Source organism: Hypomesus transpacificus, chromosome 9 (assembly GCF_021917145.1).
Source record: "Hypomesus transpacificus isolate Combined female chromosome 9, fHypTra1, whole genome shotgun sequence".
Lineage (NCBI taxonomy): Eukaryota > Metazoa > Chordata > Actinopteri > Osmeriformes > Osmeridae > Hypomesus > Hypomesus transpacificus.
The window spans coordinates 2,800,027-2,820,259 of NC_061068.1; the positions used below are offsets into that span (position 1 = coordinate 2,800,027).

The 20,233-nt window shown below is 49.0% G+C and overlaps 1 protein-coding gene across 1 annotated transcript in view; it reads left to right on the forward strand.

Moving 5' to 3' along the window:
- The window catches only part of bsnb (bassoon (presynaptic cytomatrix protein) b), a 65,298-nt gene that overhangs the window by 30,083 nt on the left and 14,982 nt on the right, over positions 1 to 20,233 (forward strand). Inside the window, 1 exon segment of the mRNA XM_047026549.1 lies at positions 18,951 to 19,805. Coding sequence (XP_046882505.1) covers positions 18,951 to 19,805 — 855 coding nt within the window.

The following is a 20,233-nucleotide window of genomic DNA, read 5'->3' on the forward strand; positions in this document are numbered from 1 at the left end:
AGAAAATGGTTTGCTAACTTTGCTGTTTGTGTGTCTGCCTCTGCCAGCTCCTCTCAGGTGGAGATGAAATATTAATAGGTAGATTAGTGAGACCCCCCCGCTTCCCTCGGTGCATGTTGAGAACTGGCTTAACACAGGGTCTGATCTCTGGCTAGCTAGCATTCGCTGTCAGAACCAGAGGAAGCTTTATTTTTATCATCTGCTGCACCCTGCTCCAGTATTTCCTCTTAATTGCCAATAATCTCACCCTTTGTGTGTGTGTTTTACCCCAGAGCCAAGCTACTATAGACGGTTCCATTAATAATGATAAATCAGTAAAATGTTCCTTTAAAGACCCACCAGGTAGGTCTCCGATGTATTGTTGTCAGACGAGACCATGTGAATTTTTCTCCAGCCTGCCTGTGTTCCTAATGTCTGTGGATAAATCAATCCTGTTGGTTCATTCACCTATTGTGAGATCGTCGTGTTCCTGTAAACTTCTGTTTTGATTGCGTAAAGAGGAAATGACATCATTCTGACATCCCATCAAAGGGCCAGACACTTTTTGTATGCATGCAAGCGTTAGAACACACTCACACACTCTCACACACACCTTCACACACATACACTTTCACACACACCCACACACTCACACACACCCATGCATATGCACTCTCACACACACCTACACTCACATGCACTCTCACACATACCTACGCTCACATGCACTCTCTTACACACCTACACACACATGCACACTCACACACACCCATGCACATGCACTCTCACACACACCTACACTCACATGCACAATACAGAACGTTCTGTTCCACGTTCTGGGTCTGTGTGAACGTTCCGCACACACAGACCCAGATGGCAAGTCTCATTTTCAAACACACTCACTCACACACTCTCACACACACATACACTCTCACACACTCACACACTCTCACACACACATACACTCTCACACACTCTCACACACACTCACACACACATACACTCTCACACACACTCACACACACATACACTCTCACACACTCTCACACAGACATGCACTCTCACACACACTCACACACACATGCACTCTCGCACACACTCACACACACATTGTGTAGAGTTGGTGGATTCCCTCCCTGGGAACTTCCTGGCCCTGTCAGCGTTTAACCTCACTTCACTCTGATTGGCCTGTACACAGCAACCTGATTTGGCAGTCCATTTTTCGCTGGATCCCATTGGCTGGCACTTCAGCCATCATTAAATACAACTGTGGAGGTGTGTGAGCTGAGTAAAGGATGGCTGATCAAGTCTGGTACAAAGAGAGAGAGACCCGAGAAACTGTGGAGGAGAGGATGGAGAGAGAGAGACCCCAGAGACTGGAGGAGAGGATGGAGAGAGAGAGGCATGATGGAGGAGACAGGAAAGAGGGATTTGTGGAGGAAAGAAACAGGCTCTCTCCTCTAGTTTCAGTGCAGAGACTGACTGATGGGATATGAGAGGACGAGAGAGAGAGAGAGCGAGAGAGAGATGTTTCAAGTGCTAATCTGAGCTGCTCTGTGTGTCAGTATTTCCTGGCTTTGTGACTGAAAGGAATAAAGCCTGTCATTCATACTTTCACTAATTATCAGACTTGACAGATTGACCTTAATACCACAAGCAGGAAACACAGCAAAGACAAAGCAAATTGGCGTCACTGACTTTGTAGAAGTTGTATTGTGGGGATGTGCGTGTGTCTGCACGCGTGTGTGTGTAAAAAAGGAAAACAAAACTAGAGATGATTGTACAGTGATGTATTCTTGATGACTCAAGGAAGCAGCCTGGAGAACAAGGCCACTGAAGCCAGCCTGTGTTAAAGGTCGACCATACTGGTGAAGGAGAGAGTGAGAGACAGAGAGTTGTGTCCTCTTCCTAAACAGGAGTGAGAGACAGAGAGTTGTGTCCTGTTCCTAAACAGGAGTGTGAGTGAGTGAAGGCTGGGTCCTCTTCCTAAACAGCAGTATGAGTGAGTGGAGGCTGGATCCTGTTCCTAAACAGGAGTATGAGTGAGTAAATGCTGGGTCCTCTTCCTAAACAGGAGCCCATGATCGGGTCCTTGTTGCTGCTGAAGACAGACCCTGCTGCTGTCACCATGGTGACAAACACAGACAGACAGAGAGGGTAAATAAAGGGCAGTAAACAGGAATGACCCCCTGAACCCCAGCCCCAGGGGCCTCGCTGCACACACACACACACACACACACACACACTCAGACACACTCATGAGAGACTGTTATCCAGAAGTGATACATGTGTGCACTTTGAAACATTGAAACAAAACAATAACAATATCTTTAGTGCAGAGGGTTTAGTATGTCAGTAGCTGGAACCGTGTGTCAGTTCAAGCAGGAGGTAAGGAGGAGAGCGCTATGTCGCCCCCCGCAGGCTGGTCTGGGAGAGACGGCCCCTCCATCAACACACATGCACGTTACAACAGACTTATATATACATACAAATATATATTTACGGAGCCCAAATGGAATTGGCATGCGTTCGAATAAATACATTGATATTTGTATTCAATTCAGAAGGTGGATTTTCTCTGCTCCCACATCACCAGGCCTGGCTTGAAATTCTAAAAAGCCTAGTTGCCGTAGCAACATTCCTCCTCCACATCATCCATCACCCTGATTACTGAGCGGACCCGTAGAGACAGGAAGTACTGTCAGCTAATCCCCCCACCCCCAAACACCTGGGTAATTCTGGGTAATTTAGATGTTTGTACACATTACACATGCAGCGTGTCTAAGAGAGTAACGACAGCAGTCAGACATCCGCTTGCCCTGTCACCGGGCTTAGAAATGTCTCACACACACACAGCTGCACACACACACACAGCTGCACACACATACACACACAGCCCCACATGCACACAGGCAGGCATGTGTGTTGAAACACACAACATTATTGAAAGTGTTCTCGTTGGAATAGTGACTCGGAGACAGTCAGACCTTCAGCTCCTGACTGAGTCAGTCAGAGACCCATCCTCGCTTGACGACATCAACTCAGGCGTTATCAGACAAAACGCAAAAATTAACTGTTCTTTCTTATCATCGTGTGCTGATGTGCTTCTCACACGCTTATATGTTGCTTTGGATGAAAGCACCTGCTCAATTATTATATTGTCGATGTCATGTAAAAACCATAGCACAGTGGAACACTGCTACAGTAGAGGGATCCATGTGAACTCGTTGACGGAACAGAAAGGACACTGGAAAATGATGATGGCCAACACCAACAGGTTCCTCTAATGCGTGTCTCTTATTGAAAACTGCCGGGTTTTTGACAGATCATAGTGACGGATGTGCTTTAGTTCTGACAGTGACATTAGAAGTGTGTCCCAGGAGAACAGGCAGGAGGACAGATCCTGCACAGTTAGAGAGGGAACAGAAGAGGCTGAAGGGGGAATCTGACATTTCGTTCTTCCTGTGTGATCCTGCACATCCCTGGTGATCCCGACCTGACTGACAGGGAAGCATGGATCAGAACCCACACACACACACACGCTTGTGTCTGTGTGTCTGTTTACCTGTTAACACCTCTGTGCGTGTGTGTGGCTGTGTGTTCCTGGCTATGAGTGCTGGAGAACAGTAAAACAGTAGTGTGTAAGCCGTTCTAAACTGGAGGCTGTAGCGGGCAGTCCAGTGAGCCTGGCTCTAAGGACCCTGGAGAGCTGAATGGTCCTGCATGAACACACAACACAGTTAATGGTCCTGTCATCTGGCCTGCTGTTTGGTCTGGGCTTTAGTGTTGTAGTTCTACTGATGGTGCGAGGGCCGCATGGTGGAGGGCTGCATGGTGGAGGGCCGCATGGTGGAGGGCCGCATGGTGGAGGGCCGCATGATGGAGGGCCGCATGGTGGAGGGCCGCATGGTGGAGGGCTGCATGGTGGAGGGCCGCATGGTGGAGGGCCGCATGGTGGAGGGCCGCATGATGGAGGGCCGCATGGTGGAGGGCCGCATGGTGGAGGGCCGCATGGTGGAGGGCTGCATGGTGGAGGGCCGCATGGTGGAGGGCCGCATGGTGGAGGGCCGCATGATGGAGGGCCGCATGGTGGAGGGCCGCATGGTGGAGGGCCGCATGGTGGAGGGCCGCATGATGGAGGGCCGCATGGTGGAGGGCTGCATGATGGAGGGCTGCATGATGGAGGGCCGCATGGTGGAGGGCTGCATGATGGAGGGCCGCATGGTGGAGGGCTGCATGGTGGAGGGCTGCATGATAGTGCAGGCCTGAGTCCTGCTGGCTCTCATGGATGATCCTTCATTTCCTCTCTAATCCTGCAGGCCGCACCTTGTGGCCGCCAGGGAAGGAATCCCGGGGGATTGACCCACATACCTGCTGACTCCGCCCGATCTGTCAGCATGGCTTGTGTGTGCGTGTGTGTGTGCGTGCGTGTGTCGTTGACTGCTACTGCACCAGATATGAGTTGTTAATTATTTGTTACAGTAACACTGCAAAGTAGCTGAGTGTGCTTGATTCGTGTCACTCACCGCTGTGGAGTCAACTGGGAAGGGAATCCTTTGCATCTCTCAAATACTTTTATAAATAAATATTACATGTTTTTTTATATAATTTAAATAATTGTTCACCTGGGTTTGCCTGTAGTCGTGCTGTGCAGGTTTATGTACTGAATGATGACACAGACCCTACAGTCAGTCTGCACATACAAACAAGAGAAGAAGAGTTAGGATTTTCCATGTAGGTGCTAAGGGGAAAAGCTAATCTTAAAGAGAACAGAGTACTTTAGCATTGTGTTAGGTCGCTATACATCCGATTGGATTTACCATCCACTAATACTCAGTCTGATTGTTTGGCAGCTGGCAGCTCTGTGTGTGTATATATCTGTGTTTGTGTGTGTGTGTGTGTGTGTATGCTTGTATGTATCTGTCTGTGTAGTGGTAGACTGCCCCCCTGGGCCCCCCAGGGCCCCCCAGGGCCCCAGTCCCCCCTGGCCCATCCTGGCCCCTGGGCTCATCGCCCCCCTGGGCCCCCCTGGGCCCCCCTGGGCCCTCCTGGGCCCCCTTGGGCCCCCTGCACGATTGTGTTAATAATTCACAGTGACCCGCTCTGCCTCTGACCTTCAGTTTCTAGTCGTTAATTACGACCATGTTTCTTTACTGGCACTTACTCACCAGCTGTGTATGGATGTGTGTGTGTATGTGTGTGTATGTGTGTGTGTGTGCAGAGATGGGAAGTAAAGAAGTACAAATACTTTGTTTCTGTCCTGAAGTAGATTTTTCTGGTGTAAGTACAGTTAATATTTCAGACAACTTTTTACTTTCACGCCTTACATTTTCAAGCCAGGCTCGTTACTTTAGTTTTTATCTGTATTTGGTGGAATTATCAATATTATTTATTGTCATTGCACGCCTTTTTTCATTTCTTGGCTATCACTCATAACAAACATAAGTGAGTCTACGAAGCTATCATGGAGCAAGACAGAAAGCATCAAAAAGAAAATAAAAATATGTATTTGTATCTAAAACAACATTTGCATAATTGATGAGTATTTGATGAGGACTTTTTGGAGAGAAAAAGTAAAACAAATATATATACGTTTTGAAAGGTTGAAAAAATATTTTTGAAAAAAGTTTTGTAAGGTTGAAAAGTTATTTTCGACCAGCTTAAAATAAGTTTGCATTATTGATGAGTATCTGAAGGGGACTTTACTATACTCTACTGTACTCTGCTCTACTGAACTGTACTGTATAGCAGAGCACTCTACCATGCTCTGCTATACTCTACTCAGTTTTAGGCATCTATGTTCTCCTCTCCTATCACTGTGAGAAAAAAAAATCTGTTTAGAAAAAATAACTGGTTTATAAAATAAAGTAAAACTTTATGCCAAAAAATTACATCTGTTTTTAAAAAATACTACAAAAACTAAATACAAAATCAGTTTTGAAAAATAAACAAAATATGTTTAAAAACTTTTTTCTTTAGAACTTTTTTCTCTCTTCCATTTGGAAAAATATGTTTATTTCGTTTAGAAAAAAGTTGAAAAGGTTGAAAAAACGTTTTGGGGAAAACATTTGGAACGGTTGAACACTTAAACACATATTTCTAAACTTCGTAGTCAGCACTTCAACTTTTACCACAGTCTTTTTAAACATGAGTATCTGTACTTCTACTTGTGTGAAGGATGTGTACTTTTGCCATCTCTGCCATATGGTCTCAGCTGGATACTGCAGTGATAGTTATGACTGGTTTGGCAGATAAAGCGGCGGTTTTTCATTGATTAGAACCACCAGGGAATTAAAACAGTCTGAGAAAAGATAAGGACAGTTTTTGCATCCTTTGCATCCATAGAAAAACTACAACTACCAGCTGATTGTATTGTTAGCAAAAAGACACTCAGTGTCCCCGAAAATCTCCAGTTCTGTTTACATTTAATTTGTCACGTATCCACTTCCTGTGCATATTGGATCATACACGACACATGCCTCTACTGCATTGATGCATATATAACATACACCATGTTCACATACAGTGGATGTCTTTAAATATGATCAGAGTTTCTTTGGGATAAGCGAGGCTGTGTTGACCGGAGGATGAGTAGTCACACATACGGCCCCCTGAGCGAGCAAGGTCGAGGAGCGTACGAGATCAGGAGGAAGAGAAGCTCAAATATGAGCAGAAATCTTCCTGGCTCGGCTGGTGGTGCTGTGTCATTTAACGATGCCTGACATTTCCTGCTCCCAGCAGGGGGCCCGGGGCCCAGTGGAGAGAGACATGCCTGACTGACAGGCACAGGGAAGTGTGTGTGTGTGTGTGGGGGGGATATGAGGTATGTGTGTGTGGTGTAAGAGGTGTGTGTGTGTGTGTGGTGTACAAAGTGTGTGTGTGTTTTTACATTATGCCTCCTTCATACAGAGTCTTAAGTTACTAACTCCATGCTGGAAGGGTGGCTACAGGGGATAGTTTGTATGCGAGGCCGTCATCCTCTCTGTTTCCACTGGGTTCTTCCTGCTGAAGGCCTCTCCTCCCTCCCTCCCTGCTCTCTCTGGCTCCCTCTGTGGGTGGCTGGGGGCTCCTACCCTGGCATTCACTGGAGTGTAACTCTTGTAACGTTGGAGGACTCACAATGTCTGGAACAGGTACAGGGAACAGAGAACCCTGTCGTATCCTTTACCCCTATAGTTGCTGCAACAAATACATAACAAAAAACTGTTTTGTTTTCACTCACACACTCTCACACACACTTACGACCAGGGCTGGGTTGAGCGACTCAGTAGAATTCCCTGTGTGAGAGTGGGATCAATCCATCTGACCATATCCCTGCAGCTAACCTGCAGCCTTCTCACCCTGCAGCTAACCTGCAGCCTTCTCACTCTGCAGCTAACCTGCAGCCTTCTCACCCTGCAGCTAACCTGCAGCCTTCTCACTCTGCAGCTAACCTGCAGCCTTCTCACCCTGCAGCTAACCTGCAGCCTTCTCACCCTGCAGCTAACCTGCAGCCTTCTCACTCTGCAGCTAACCTGCAGCCTTCACACTCTGCAGCTAACCTGCAGCCTTCACACCCTGCAGCTAACCTGCAGCCTTCACACCCTGCAGCCTTCACACTCTGCAGCTAACCTGCAGCCTTCATACTCTGCAGCTAACCTGCAGCCTTCTCACCCTGCAGCTAACCTGCAGCCTTCTCACCCTGCAGCTAACCTGCAGCCTTCATACTCTGCAGCTAACCTGCAGCCTTCACACTCTGCAGCTAACCTGCAGCCTTCATACTCTGCAGCTAACCTGCAGCTAACCTGTAGCCTTCACACTCTGCAGCTAACCTGCAGCCTTCATACTCTGCAGCTAACCTGCTGCTAACCTGCAGCCTTCACACCCTGCAGCTAACCTGCAGCCTTCACACTCTGCAGCTAACCTGCAGCCTTCACACCCTGCAGCTAACCTGCAGCCTTCACACTCTGCAGCTAACCTGCAGCCTTCATACTCTGCAGCTAACCTGCAGCTAACCTGCAGCCTTCACACCCTGCAGCTAACCTGCAGCCTTCACACCCTGCAGCTAACCTGCAGCCTTCACACCCTGCAGCCTTCACACTCTGCAGCTAACCTGCAGCCTTCATACTCTGCAGCTAACCTGCAGCCTTCTCACTCTGCAGCTAACCTGCAGCCTTCTCACCCTGCAGCTAACCTGCAGCCTTCTCACTCTGCAGCTAACCTGCAGCCTTCTCACCCTGCAGCTAACCTGCAGCCTTCTCACCCTGCAGCTAACCTGCAGCCTTCTCACTCTGCAGCTAACCTGCAGCCTTCACACTCTGCAGCTAACCTGCAGCCTTCACACCCTGCAGCTAACCTGCAGCCTTCACACCCTGCAGCCTTCACACTCTGCAGCTAACCTGCAGCCTTCATACTCTGCAGCTAACCTGCAGCCTTCTCACCCTGCAGCTAACCTGCAGCCTTCATACTCTGCAGCTAACCTGCAGCCTTCACACTCTGCAGCTAACCTGCAGCCTTCATACTCTGCAGCTAACCTGCAGCTAACCTGTAGCCTTCACACTCTGCAGCTAACCTGCAGCCTTCATACTCTGCAGCTAACCTGCTGCTAACCTGCAGCCTTCACACCCTGCAGCTAACCTGCAGCCTTCACACTCTGCAGCTAACCTGCAGCCTTCACACCCTGCAGCTAACCTGCAGCCTTCACACTCTGCAGCTAACCTGCAGCCTTCATACTCTGCAGCTAACCTGCAGCTAACCTGCAGCCTTCACACCCTGCAGCTAACCTGCAGCCTTCACACTCTGCAGCTAACCTGCAGCCTTCACACCCTGCAGCTAACCTGCAGCCTTCACACTCTGCAGCTAACCTGCAGCCTTCATACTCTGCAGCTAACCTGCAGCTAACCTGCAGCCTTCACACCCTGCAGCTAACCTACAGCCTTCACACCCTGCAGCTAACCTGCAGCCTTCACACTCTGCAGCTAACCTGCAGCCTTCACACCCTGCAGCTAACCTGCAGCCTTCACACTCTGCAGCTAACCTGCAGCCTTCACACTCTGCTGCTAACCTGCAGCCTTCTCACCCTGCAGCTAACCTGTAGCCTTTACACTCTGCAGCTAACCTGCAGCCTTCACACTCTGCAGCTAACCTGCAGCCTTCACACCCTGCAGCTAACCTGCAGCCTTCACACTCTGCAGCTAACCTGCAGCCTTCATACTCTGCAGCTAACCTGCAGCTAACCTGCAGCCTTCACACCCTGCAGCTAACCTGCAGCCTTCACACTCTGCAGCTAACCTGCAGCCTTCATACTCTGCAGCTAACCTGCAGCTAACCTGCAGCCTTCACACCCTGCAGCTAACCTGCAGCCTTCACAACCTGCAGCTAACCTGCAGCCTTCACACCCTGCAGCTAACCTGCAGCCTTCACACCCTGCCACCATTTTCCACATCTCATGATTGGCTGTCAGAGTGGCTAAGAATAATGTGGCTAAGACTAATGGACACATTTTGATTGGATGAAGTATTTGTAATGATTGGAGGTTTGTTTGATTTGCTTGAGTGTGTGCCCATTTGGGACTTGGGTTTCATTGAAGTGAGTTTACCTACAGAAAATATTTGACAGTATTTGCTAATAGCGTTAGAACTTTTCATTCAGCTCAGGTCTGTTGTCTCTACATTTGGTTCAGACCCTTTTTTTACAATGTGTTCCTTGTTAGGGATATCCCAGAATATAAAACATGCATACCTTATGTTTTCCCTGGTGTGCGTGTGTGTGTGTGCGTGTGTGTGTATGCGTGCGTGGGTGCCTGCATGTGTGCGTGTGTGTGTGTGAGAGGTTGCATTTTTCCTTATTGAGCTGACCTGTGATGCCAAAAACCCTACTGGGCGGTGAGGTTAACTCACTAACAAGATGATCTCACTAAGATACTGAGCCCACCATGTCCACTTGAGTACACACACACACACTCACCATTTACCTGTTCCCCCGTTCCACGATTGTTAGTGTCGTGGGCCAAAACTGTATGAAATGACCATTACTGAAACTAGTCGGTTGACCTGACGTAAACTGGGTCTCCCTCCTCCACCCTGCCCGGTGTCCCTCCTCCACCCTGCCCGGTCTCCCTCCTCCACCCTGCTGGGTCTCCCTCCTCCATCCTGCCTGGTGTCCCTCCTCCACCCTGCTGGGTCTCCCTCCTCCACCCTGCCCAGTCTCCCTCCTCCACCCTGCCTGGTGTCCCTCCTCCACCTTGCCTGGTCTCCCTCCTCCACCCTGCCCGGTCTCCCTCCTCCACCCTGCCTGGTCTCCCTCCTCCACCCTGCCTGGTCTCCCTCCTCCACCCTGCTGGGTCTCCCTCCTCCACCCTGCCTGGTCTCCCTCCTCCACCCTGCTGGGTCTCCCTCCTCCACCCTGCTGGGTCTCCCTCCTCCACCCTGCCCGGTCTCCCTCCTCCACCCTGCTGGGTCTCCCTCCTCCACCCTGCCTGGTCTCCCTCCTCCACCCTGCTGGGTCTCCCTCTTCCACCCTGCTGGGTCTCCCCCTCCACCCTGCCTGGTCTCCCTCCTCCACCCTGCTGGGTCTCTCCCCAGGGAGGCTACCCTGCCGCTAGCTAGCTGCTGTGCAATGCTAAAGCCACTGTCAACACGGAGAATTCCCCCTCTTCCCTTCCCTGGTTGTTCTATGCTATCTCCCTCGGCTTCTACCCCTCTCCCCCTCTCTCTCCCTCTCTTTCCCTCTCTCTCCCTCTCCTCCTTTCTCTCCCTCTACCCCTCTCTCTCTCTCTCCCTCTCCCTCCCTCTCCCTTTCCCTCTCTCTCTCCCTCTCTCTCCCTCTCTCTTCCTCTGTCCCTCTCCCCCTTTCTCTCCTTCTCTCCCTCCCTCCCTCCACACCCTTCCTCCTTTCTCTCTCTGTCTTTCTCTTTGTCTCTATCTTTCTGTCTCTCTCAGTTTCCCCCATGCTCCCCCCCCCCTCCCATGTTGTGACATTGCACTGATCTAGTAACAGGTTTGCGAGGGAGACTGGCAGCGTGACATGACAGGAAGTGATAAGCTTCAGTGGGAAAATGGACACTTAGTGTTCATTCAGCATCCTGCCTGTCAGCACAGGGCCTCAGAGCCCACAGGGCCTCACAGCCCACAGCACAGGGCTTCACAGCACACAGGGCCTCACAGCACACAGCACACAGAGCACACAGGGCCTCAGAGCCCACAGGGCCTCACAGCCCACAGCACAGGGCTTCACAGCACACAGGGCCGCACAGCCCACAGCACAGGGCCTCACAGCACACAGGGCCTCACAGCCCACAGCACAGGGCTTCACAGCACACAGGGCCGCACAGCCCACAGCACAGGGCCTCACAGCACACAGGGCCTCACAGCACACAGGGCCTCACAGCACACAGGGCCTCACAGCACACAGCCCACAGGGCCTCACAGCACACAGGGCCTCACAGCACACAGGGCCTCACAGCACACAGGGCCTCACAGCCCACAGCACACAGGGCCTCACAGCACACAGCACACAGGGCCTCAGAGCCCACAGGGCCTCACAGCACACAGCACATAGCACACAGGGAGGAAGGAGGAGCCTGCTGGCTGACATGTTGTTAGCAGGGAGGGATGGGACAGTCACACTGGAGGACTTGTCATCTGACAGGATTAGTCCCTGGTGACAGGGCCATGTGTGTGTCACACACTGTCTCCCCAGGCCCTCTCCACCATGTGTGTGTCAGTGTGTGGCCCAAAGGTGTGTGTGTGTGTTTGTGTGCGTGTGTGTGTGTGTGTGTGTTTTTGGTGTGTCCTATTTGAGATGTCAAGATGTCATTCAGGCCAACATGCACTCCTAGCTCTGACTGTGCTCTCCTAGGTCTGAACAGGAAGAGTACGGATTCCTGAATGTTGTTTTGCTGTACTAGAAATCCTCTGTCTAATAAGTTTCCCTCATCGACCCCCCCCCCCCCCCCCCCCCCCCCCCCCCCCCCCCCCCCCATTCTCACACACCAATAAACACACACTCGGACAGACTCCACTGTATTGTTCCATCTCATTAAGGTTGCAGACAGCACAGATGGTGGCTTCTAAGATAACTGCACCTGGTTATATTTAGCTCCTCTGTAGAGAACTTGAGGGGGATCAAAACAAAGCTGGGGTGTCTGCCTGGCGTGCCAACGCCGCCCTCCTCTCCCCACACACTCACGCTCCAGCTGCCAGCAGAGTTGGGAGGATTCAGGAAGAATTAGCAAGAAAGAAGTCTTCCTCTGGCCTCCAGAGCTGTGGTGTATAGCACACCCCCTCCCTCCTCCACAACTTGTGTTGTAGGAGGTTTGTGTTTTGCAAGGTTCTGCAGTAGGGAGTTTAGATGATCATGTGTGCGGTTGTGGCCAACTCAGCCGTAGATCTCATGGTCGTCCTGTCTTTGTTTGATGAGTAGAATCTCACGTCCTTGAAAAGTCTTCACACTCAGCTTTCTGCCTCTCTTTTGCCAAAATTTTGAAAACGTCTTTTTTTTTATCTCCGTCCAGCCCCTCTGCAACACTCTCCATTCCTGTCTCTCTCCCTTCTGTCTCTCCCTTCCTGTCTCTCTCCCTTCCTTCCTGTCTCTCTCCCTTCCTGTCTCTCTCCCTTCTGTCTCTCCCTTCCTGGCTGGAACACACTGTAATTCAAACTGATTATTTTAATTCTGCTAATTGTCCAAAGCAGCATTATAATGACTAAATGAGGCGATTGCGTAATTTGTCATGTCACATGGGGCACATGCAGCCTGTAATTGATTTACATTTAGTCATTTAGCAGACGCTCTTATCCAGAGCGATTTAATGAAAGGTCACATAGACAATATGCTGTGTGGCCATAATAGCTAATGTTATAAAAGGCTGTTCTGTGGAGAAGCATTGATCCCTCCCAGTCAAAGCCAGAGCTGCACATACAGTAAGGAACAGCTTCATCAACTCCCAGTCAAAGCCAGAGCTGCACATACAGTAAGGAACAGCTTCATCAACTCCACAGTGCAGCACCAGGAGCATGCTGACACAGACTCAAACACACACATACTTGTTGTACATAATGATTACACTAATGCAAAATGATGAGTTAACCAATTCAGACACATCTCTCAACAAGTACTCATTCGCCATAGCTGCTCCCACGTACTGCAATTTCTGTGGACCAATCGAATGACCAACCAACCGACAAAGCAAGCTCCAGAGCAGCTAGCTAGAGCTAAAAAGGAAAAATGGATTTAATGAAGAGGTAAGGGAGAGTGTGTGTGTGTGTGTGTGTAGGGCAGTGTGTGTAGGGGAGTGTGTGTGTAGGGCAGTGTGTGTAAGGCAGTGTGTGTAGGGGAGTGTGTGTAGGGGGGAGGGAGGGAAGGAGGGAGAGAGAGAAAGAGAGAGAGAGAGAGAGAGAGGGAGGGAGGGAGGGAGGGAGGGAGGGAGAGGGAGAGGGAGAGGGAGAGGGAGAGGGAGAGGGAGAGGGAGAGGGAGAGGGAGAGGGAGAGGGAGAGGGAGAGGGAGAGGGAGAGGGAGAGGGAGAGGGAGAGAGAGAGAGAGAGTGTGTGTTCAGCGCACCTGCCAGCTGTGTACTAGAGTCCTCACTTTCCATCACCTGACGTTACACAACCGGAGCACATCCCCAAGGACACACACACACACAGGCCTGCTAATGAGCCCCCCCCCACACACACACACACACCCCCACACACACATGCCTGCTAATGAGCCCACACACACGCAGAGATTCCAGGAAGAGACTAAATGGGTTTGATTTATTCATCACCCATTCCCACATAAACATTACCAAGCAAACATCCACACACAGACTCAGCCCTCCCATCCACGGCAGGTTTGAGCCCTCACACACACTCACGGTGCGTGTCCACTACAGTAGCGGCCCCATAAGGTGTTGTGGGAAGGCGAGCAATGCAAGGTGACATTTTTCAACTTGATGTAGATGAGGAGCATGAAACGCTAGCGTTGGCCAATCGGATTGGTTTCTTGTTTTTCTTGTAATGTAGCAACCGTTGGTCATGGTAAACATTTCAAGGTTTTTCCTATTTCAAGATGGAAGAGTAACTTATCGTATGTGTGACCTGCACACCCAGTCTTGTTTGATGCGTCTCTGTACGATTACACAGACGATGATTACCAAAAAATGATGCCTGGCGCAGGGTTGCCGATCTTGTCGTCGTCCCTGGTGTGTTTTTTGTACTTTTAAATTCAATCTCGTCACATTACGTAACTTTCTTCTGTGCTAGCTGCATAGTCTAGCCAGCTCATCCGGAACACGATTGACATTCAACGTTGAAATGCTGGCTGGCAGTGACTCGCTAGCCATGGAGTAAATGTGTAGTGGCTAGCCATAATCTAGCAATTGATTTTATAATACACAAACTGCAACAGTGACCGTAGAGAACTACAACTCTGAATTAACTTGTCTGACAGGCCCTCCGAGCGTGGTGCACTGTGGAAAGGCAAGCGGTGCAGAGCGTTAACAAATGCTGTAGTGGACCGTCACACTCACACGCACAGGGTGTACAGTAGGCCACAGACCACACTGGGGGCTGGTAGATGAACATCACTGGAGACTAGTGTGTGAAGCCGTGCTCTCTGGGGACTGATAGATTAACATCCCTGTCATGCTGTCAGTGTTCTCCTCCGGGCCCTCACACACCAAACACAACGCCGCTAAATGATCTGTCCGGATTGGACTCTCCCTTTTACAGTGGCTGTGCTCTGTAAGCCTACCTCTTCTGTTACATTATCCGTCACCTACGGTCTTCTTCAGACAACCGCCTGGTGGTCCCACCGCTCAAGACTGCCTGGTCCCAACACAAGCTCTTCTCCTGTCTGGCCCCCCAATGGTGGAACCAGCTACCCACCTCCATCAGAGACACTGACTGTCTCCCCACCTTCAAGAAAAGGCTCAAGACGCACTCGTTCCGGGAGTACAACGGCACTTAGGAATGCTTGATTGGACCTGATGTTAGTTTCCTCCAGGATCACAATGACTCTTATTGAGAGACTTGTTGGTCTTGTAGGTTAGTTATAATGAAGCTAACTCTTAAACTCTCATACTCGCTGTGAAATATTTTACTGTTGATTGTTCTTCTACAGGTACAGTCTTGCACTTTTTGGGGTTCATGTTGTTTTAATTTGTAACTTGTATAATTGCATGCTCTTATGGGTCTTCCCTTTGGCACTTGTTTAGTTTTTCACAATGTATGCTTCATGTTTTGGCTGCTTGCAATGTTTGGGACTACCTCGTTGTTATGATCAGTGACCTATGCTCTTTTGTAAAGCTCTCTCTTGGAAGTCGCTTTGGATAAAAGTGTCTGCTAAATGCATAAATGTAAATATTATGGAATGGAATGGACTGCTTTTATGTAGTGCTTTTCTACCTTACTGGCACTCAAAGTGCTTAACATTGTTTGCCTCTCATTCACCCATTCTACTCACACTCATTCATTCAGACACAGTCAAACCGATATGATATGATCTCTGCTTCTCTCTGCTTCTCTCTGCACTGCCTACCTCTTCTGTTATATTATACATATGATCTCTGCTTTTCTCTGCACTGTAGGCCTACGTTCAGAAGGGCACAGGATCTTCAATGGGATTCTGATGTGGCTTACATTTGTTGTTATAAATCTGTTGAATCCTATCCTAACACATTATTAGATAAATGATAGAAAGGTCATGGGGCATTCAAAATGTTTCAGCTGAGTGCTGGCTGTGTTGTGGCCGTTGAAGGGCTCAGGCGACTGCAGCTAGATGTCCTTTACGATAGCAGCATTCAACACCTGGACCTGTTTGTTTACCAGCTGCGCATTTGCATGGCCGGTTTATCGCCGTCGCCCGCGTTTCCTGTTTTGAGGGTTACAACAATAACAGACATGATTTATGGGAGAGATGGTAATCAGCCACTGAGGTGTTTATGAGGTCGTTCATTATTGACTTTGTTTTCTCTTTGTGTGTGTGTCGCGGCCGAGACACAGATGCCATTTTCTCTTGAAGCAGAGGATAATCATAGAAAACTGAGCAGCGTGTGTGTGTGTGTGTGTGTGTGTATAAAAGTGTGAGGCCTTTGCTGAGTAACTAATACGGGGCTGTCATCTCTCCTTTCAGCCTCCATAACCACCATATTAGAAGCATTTCTCTATCGCTGAAAGATGTCATCGATCTGCCCCCCTTTAGATGTGAAATAGAATCTGCTACGACTAATATCCTGCCGCTGATGTGCTCTCCACATTCTCAGGCATGTGTGTGTCAGGATCTATTCTCCAGCAGTATTGCAGTGAGGCGCAGGACTGTGATGGAGGAGAGAGCTTCTGCAGAGGCATATTTACAGGAGGGATACTGCCTAGAGTCAGGCGGAGGCATTATTATCTTCCCCAGGTTACTCCCAATTGGCTTTCCATGACAGCTATAAACCTTTATGTTGTGCTTGACCCCTCCCCATACAGTGAGGATAGCTTGAAGGCTTTAAGGAGTACGGATGTTATCAATGTGCTGTGGCTGGATGGGTGAATGACATGAGAGTGCGGCACCTGGCCACCAAGAACTTATATTTAATCATGGGAAAGTTATTATTATTTTTTTTTTTAATCGAATGTATGATTTTAGTGGTAGTTTAGTATGATTAGGTAGCGAGTTGTTAGCCAAGTGGCTAACAACTAGCTAGCTCTCATCTTAGTGCTACTTAGCTCACGGCTAGCTGTCATTAATCTGGACAATGTTCTTTAATGTCAGATGCAGGGCTTGACATTAACAATTTACATTAACAATTAACATTTTGAGGCACTTAAATTCCATGCACAAAAGTCACTTGTCCGAAACCTTGGTATAAATAGCCTGACCTAGTGAAACGGGCAAACGTAGCGTGGCTAAGAGAGGACGCTTTCTCATGCAAATGACGAATGAAACAGGCTCGGTTAAAGAAATCCAAGATTCTGGCTATCTTTGGCAGGCTCGTATCTACAAAAAGCAGTCCTCCCTGACGTTTTTGGTGTAGAATGGAGTGAAATACAACATTGTGAACACTGCCAGTGAGCGCCTGAGTCTGACTCTGAGGCTAACGTCAAAACACGGGGGGCCAAGGCATGGCTGTCGCCTATTATGCGGGCGACGCATTCTCACTCAAATGTCAAGACTTTCGTGACCCAAATCAAAATTCTGATGCGACAAATCAATGGGGAATCGCATTCTCTCTTAAAGGCTGTCCTCCTCAACCTTTTTGGAGCAGAATTCACGAGATGAAATTATCAACTTAACCGAAACAGAGCAAAAAAACTAGCAACTTTAAAATCGGTTAAATAGTCTGTCCAGGGAAAAGTCAGCTGTGCGTTGGGTGCAAAAACGGAATGATACATGCGTCGGTGTACAATTGCGCTGGGTGCAAGATTGGGCCCTCAGTCTGTATGCTGTAATATAGTTCCAATTCATTGCAAACCAAAAGTTGTATATATAGTGTCTGTAAATATATTTTATATTTTATAAAGATCTCATCTTTGGCTTTATCTTAGTTGTATCATGTAAAAGTACTCTGTACTTTGGGCTGAGGTCACTTGCTTTTATGAGCTTCTCTCATGGCCAGAAATGTAATTATGCCCCTTAAAGATATCAAATTTTCACCCCCGACTTCACTCCTAATCCCTCACACCAGACACACCTCACCCATCTTCTGTCACACATGCTGCCTGACCCACCTGTATTCATATCAGCATTGAGGTCAGTGTTGGGCACCTTGTCCACTCTGTTCAGAGTCAGCATATTGCTTGTTAAAAGCCCTGACTGTGTTTGGCCGACTGCCAGAGTTGAGTCTTTCCTATACAGAACTTTACAGCTGAGCTTGAACACATTATTTCAGCTCAGCCAACGAAAGGGTTAGGGTTAGGGACCGAAACAGAACTGCCAAAACGTTGGAGGCCGCTGTCAAATTCAACCTGATTTACCAGCAGTGACATAGCCTTCCACACAACCTGATTTACCAGCAGTGACAAAGCCTTCCACACAACCTGCTTTACCAGCAGTGATCCACACAACCTGCTTTACCAGCAGTGACATAGCCTTCTACACAACCTGCTTTACCAGCAGTGACAAAGCCTTCTACACAATCTGATTTACCAGCAGTGACATAGCCTTCTACACAACCTGCTTTACCAGCGTGACATAGCCTTCTACACAACCTGATTTACCAGCAGTGACAAAGCCTTCCACACAACCTGCTTTACCAGCAGTGATCCACACAACCTGCTTTACCAGCAGTGACATAGCCTTCTACACAACCTGCTTTACCAGCAGTGACAAAGCCTTCTACACAATCTGATTTACCAGCAGTGACATAGCCTTCTACACAACCTGCTTTACCAGCAGTGACATAGCCTTCACACAACCTGCTTTACCAGCAGTGACATAGCCTTCCACACAACCTGATTTACCAGCAGTGACAAAGCCTTCCACACAACCTGCTTTACCAGCAGTGATCCACACAACCTGCTTTACCAGCAGTGACATAGCCTTCTACACAACCTGCTTTACCAGCAGTGACAAAGCCTTCTACACAATCTGATTTACCAGCAGTGACATAGCCTTCTACACAACCTGCTTTACCAGCAGTGACATAGCCTTCCACACAACCTGCTTTACCAGCAGTGACATAGCCTTCCACACAACCTGCTTTACCAGCAGTGATCCACACAACCTGCTTTACCAGTACTGATCCACACAACCTGCTTTACCAGTAGTGATCCACATAACCTTCCTTAAGCCTAAGGCAACTGATTTATGAAGGCAAATGTGTCCATTATATCGTGTTGAATAAGACATGATGGTTTTGGTGTGTGCTTGTGTATATGAGTTTTTCTGTCTACATGAATGAATGTGTGTGTATGAGTTTGTTTTCTGCATATGAATGTGTGTGTGTGTGTATAAGAGTTTGGTTTATGTGAAGAAGTGTATTTTGTGCACACGTAGCATTTTCTGATTCGATTTTTGTGTTTTTCAGAAGAAAGAATGGCTCTGTCTCAACTGCCAGACCCAGAGAGCGTTGTCCGGGAGCCTGGGTGATGCCACACCCCCTGTTCCTCAGCCAATGGGATCCCCACGCCACCCAGCTCCAGCCAATCAACAATCACCTCAGCAGAGGGGGTCCAATCAGCAAGCAGGACTTAGGCCCCCAGGCCCCCAACAGCAACAGAAACCTTCAGGTGCCCAAGTAAGTGGCCCTCCCTCCCCAGCCAAACAGCCAGGGGACTGCCCCCAAGCAACAGGCCCCACCCACCCCTCTCCTCAGCCCAAGGGCCCCACCCACCCCTCTCCTCAGCCCAAGGGCCCCACCAAACCTTCCCCCCAATCCAAAGGCCCCACCCAACCTTCCCCCCAATCCAAAGGCCCAGCCCAGGCCTTCCCTCAACCCTCCCCTCAACCCAAGGGCCCCACCCAACCTTCCTCCCACCCCAACGGTACAACCAAACCTTCCCCACAACCCAAGGGTACCACCAAAACCATCGCCCAGGGTAAAGGCCCTGCCCAGACCAAGGGTCCAGTCCAACCCTCCAGCCAGAACAAGGGCCCTGCCCAGCCCATCTCTGGTAAGGCAACTTCCACCCCAGCCAAGGCTGGAACCACCCAGGCCAAGACCACAACCACCTCTGCTAAGACGACCACACCCCAGGTGAAACCCTGCGGTACCAGCCAGAACCGCAAACCCCAACAGGGCCAGGAGAAGAATAAAGTCACTACTAAATCTCAGAAGGATGCAGATGTCAAAGCCACACCCAAAAAGGGAGCTCCGGAGGTAACAGGCTCTAAAGAACAGAAGAAGACGACTGACAACTCCCAGAAGTCAAGACACCATGAAGTGAGCTGCCTGCTACCTCCTCACCTATACCACTCTTCTTTGGTTGTTGTCTTTTTGATTTTTTGACGGATGTGTTTTTGTTATCAGCCGGGGGTATCTTCATCTTTGTGGTCTATTAGATGTTGGATGATCTTCATCACTCATCATCATCCTGCTGACTCATCCCCATGACCAGCACGGTCATCTTGATCATCATCAACCATCAAAAATCATCATCTTCATCATTTATAATTTAGTTCTTCATGCCTCAATTCCTCCTTTATAATTCATCACATCCTCATCCTGTATGATAAAAGCTCTTCATTATCATCACTGCACATCAACAACATCCCTTACAATCCTTTATCATCATCATCATCATCATCAATATCATCATCATCATCATCAGCATCATCAATATCATCATCAGGGTGAATCATCACTGTTAC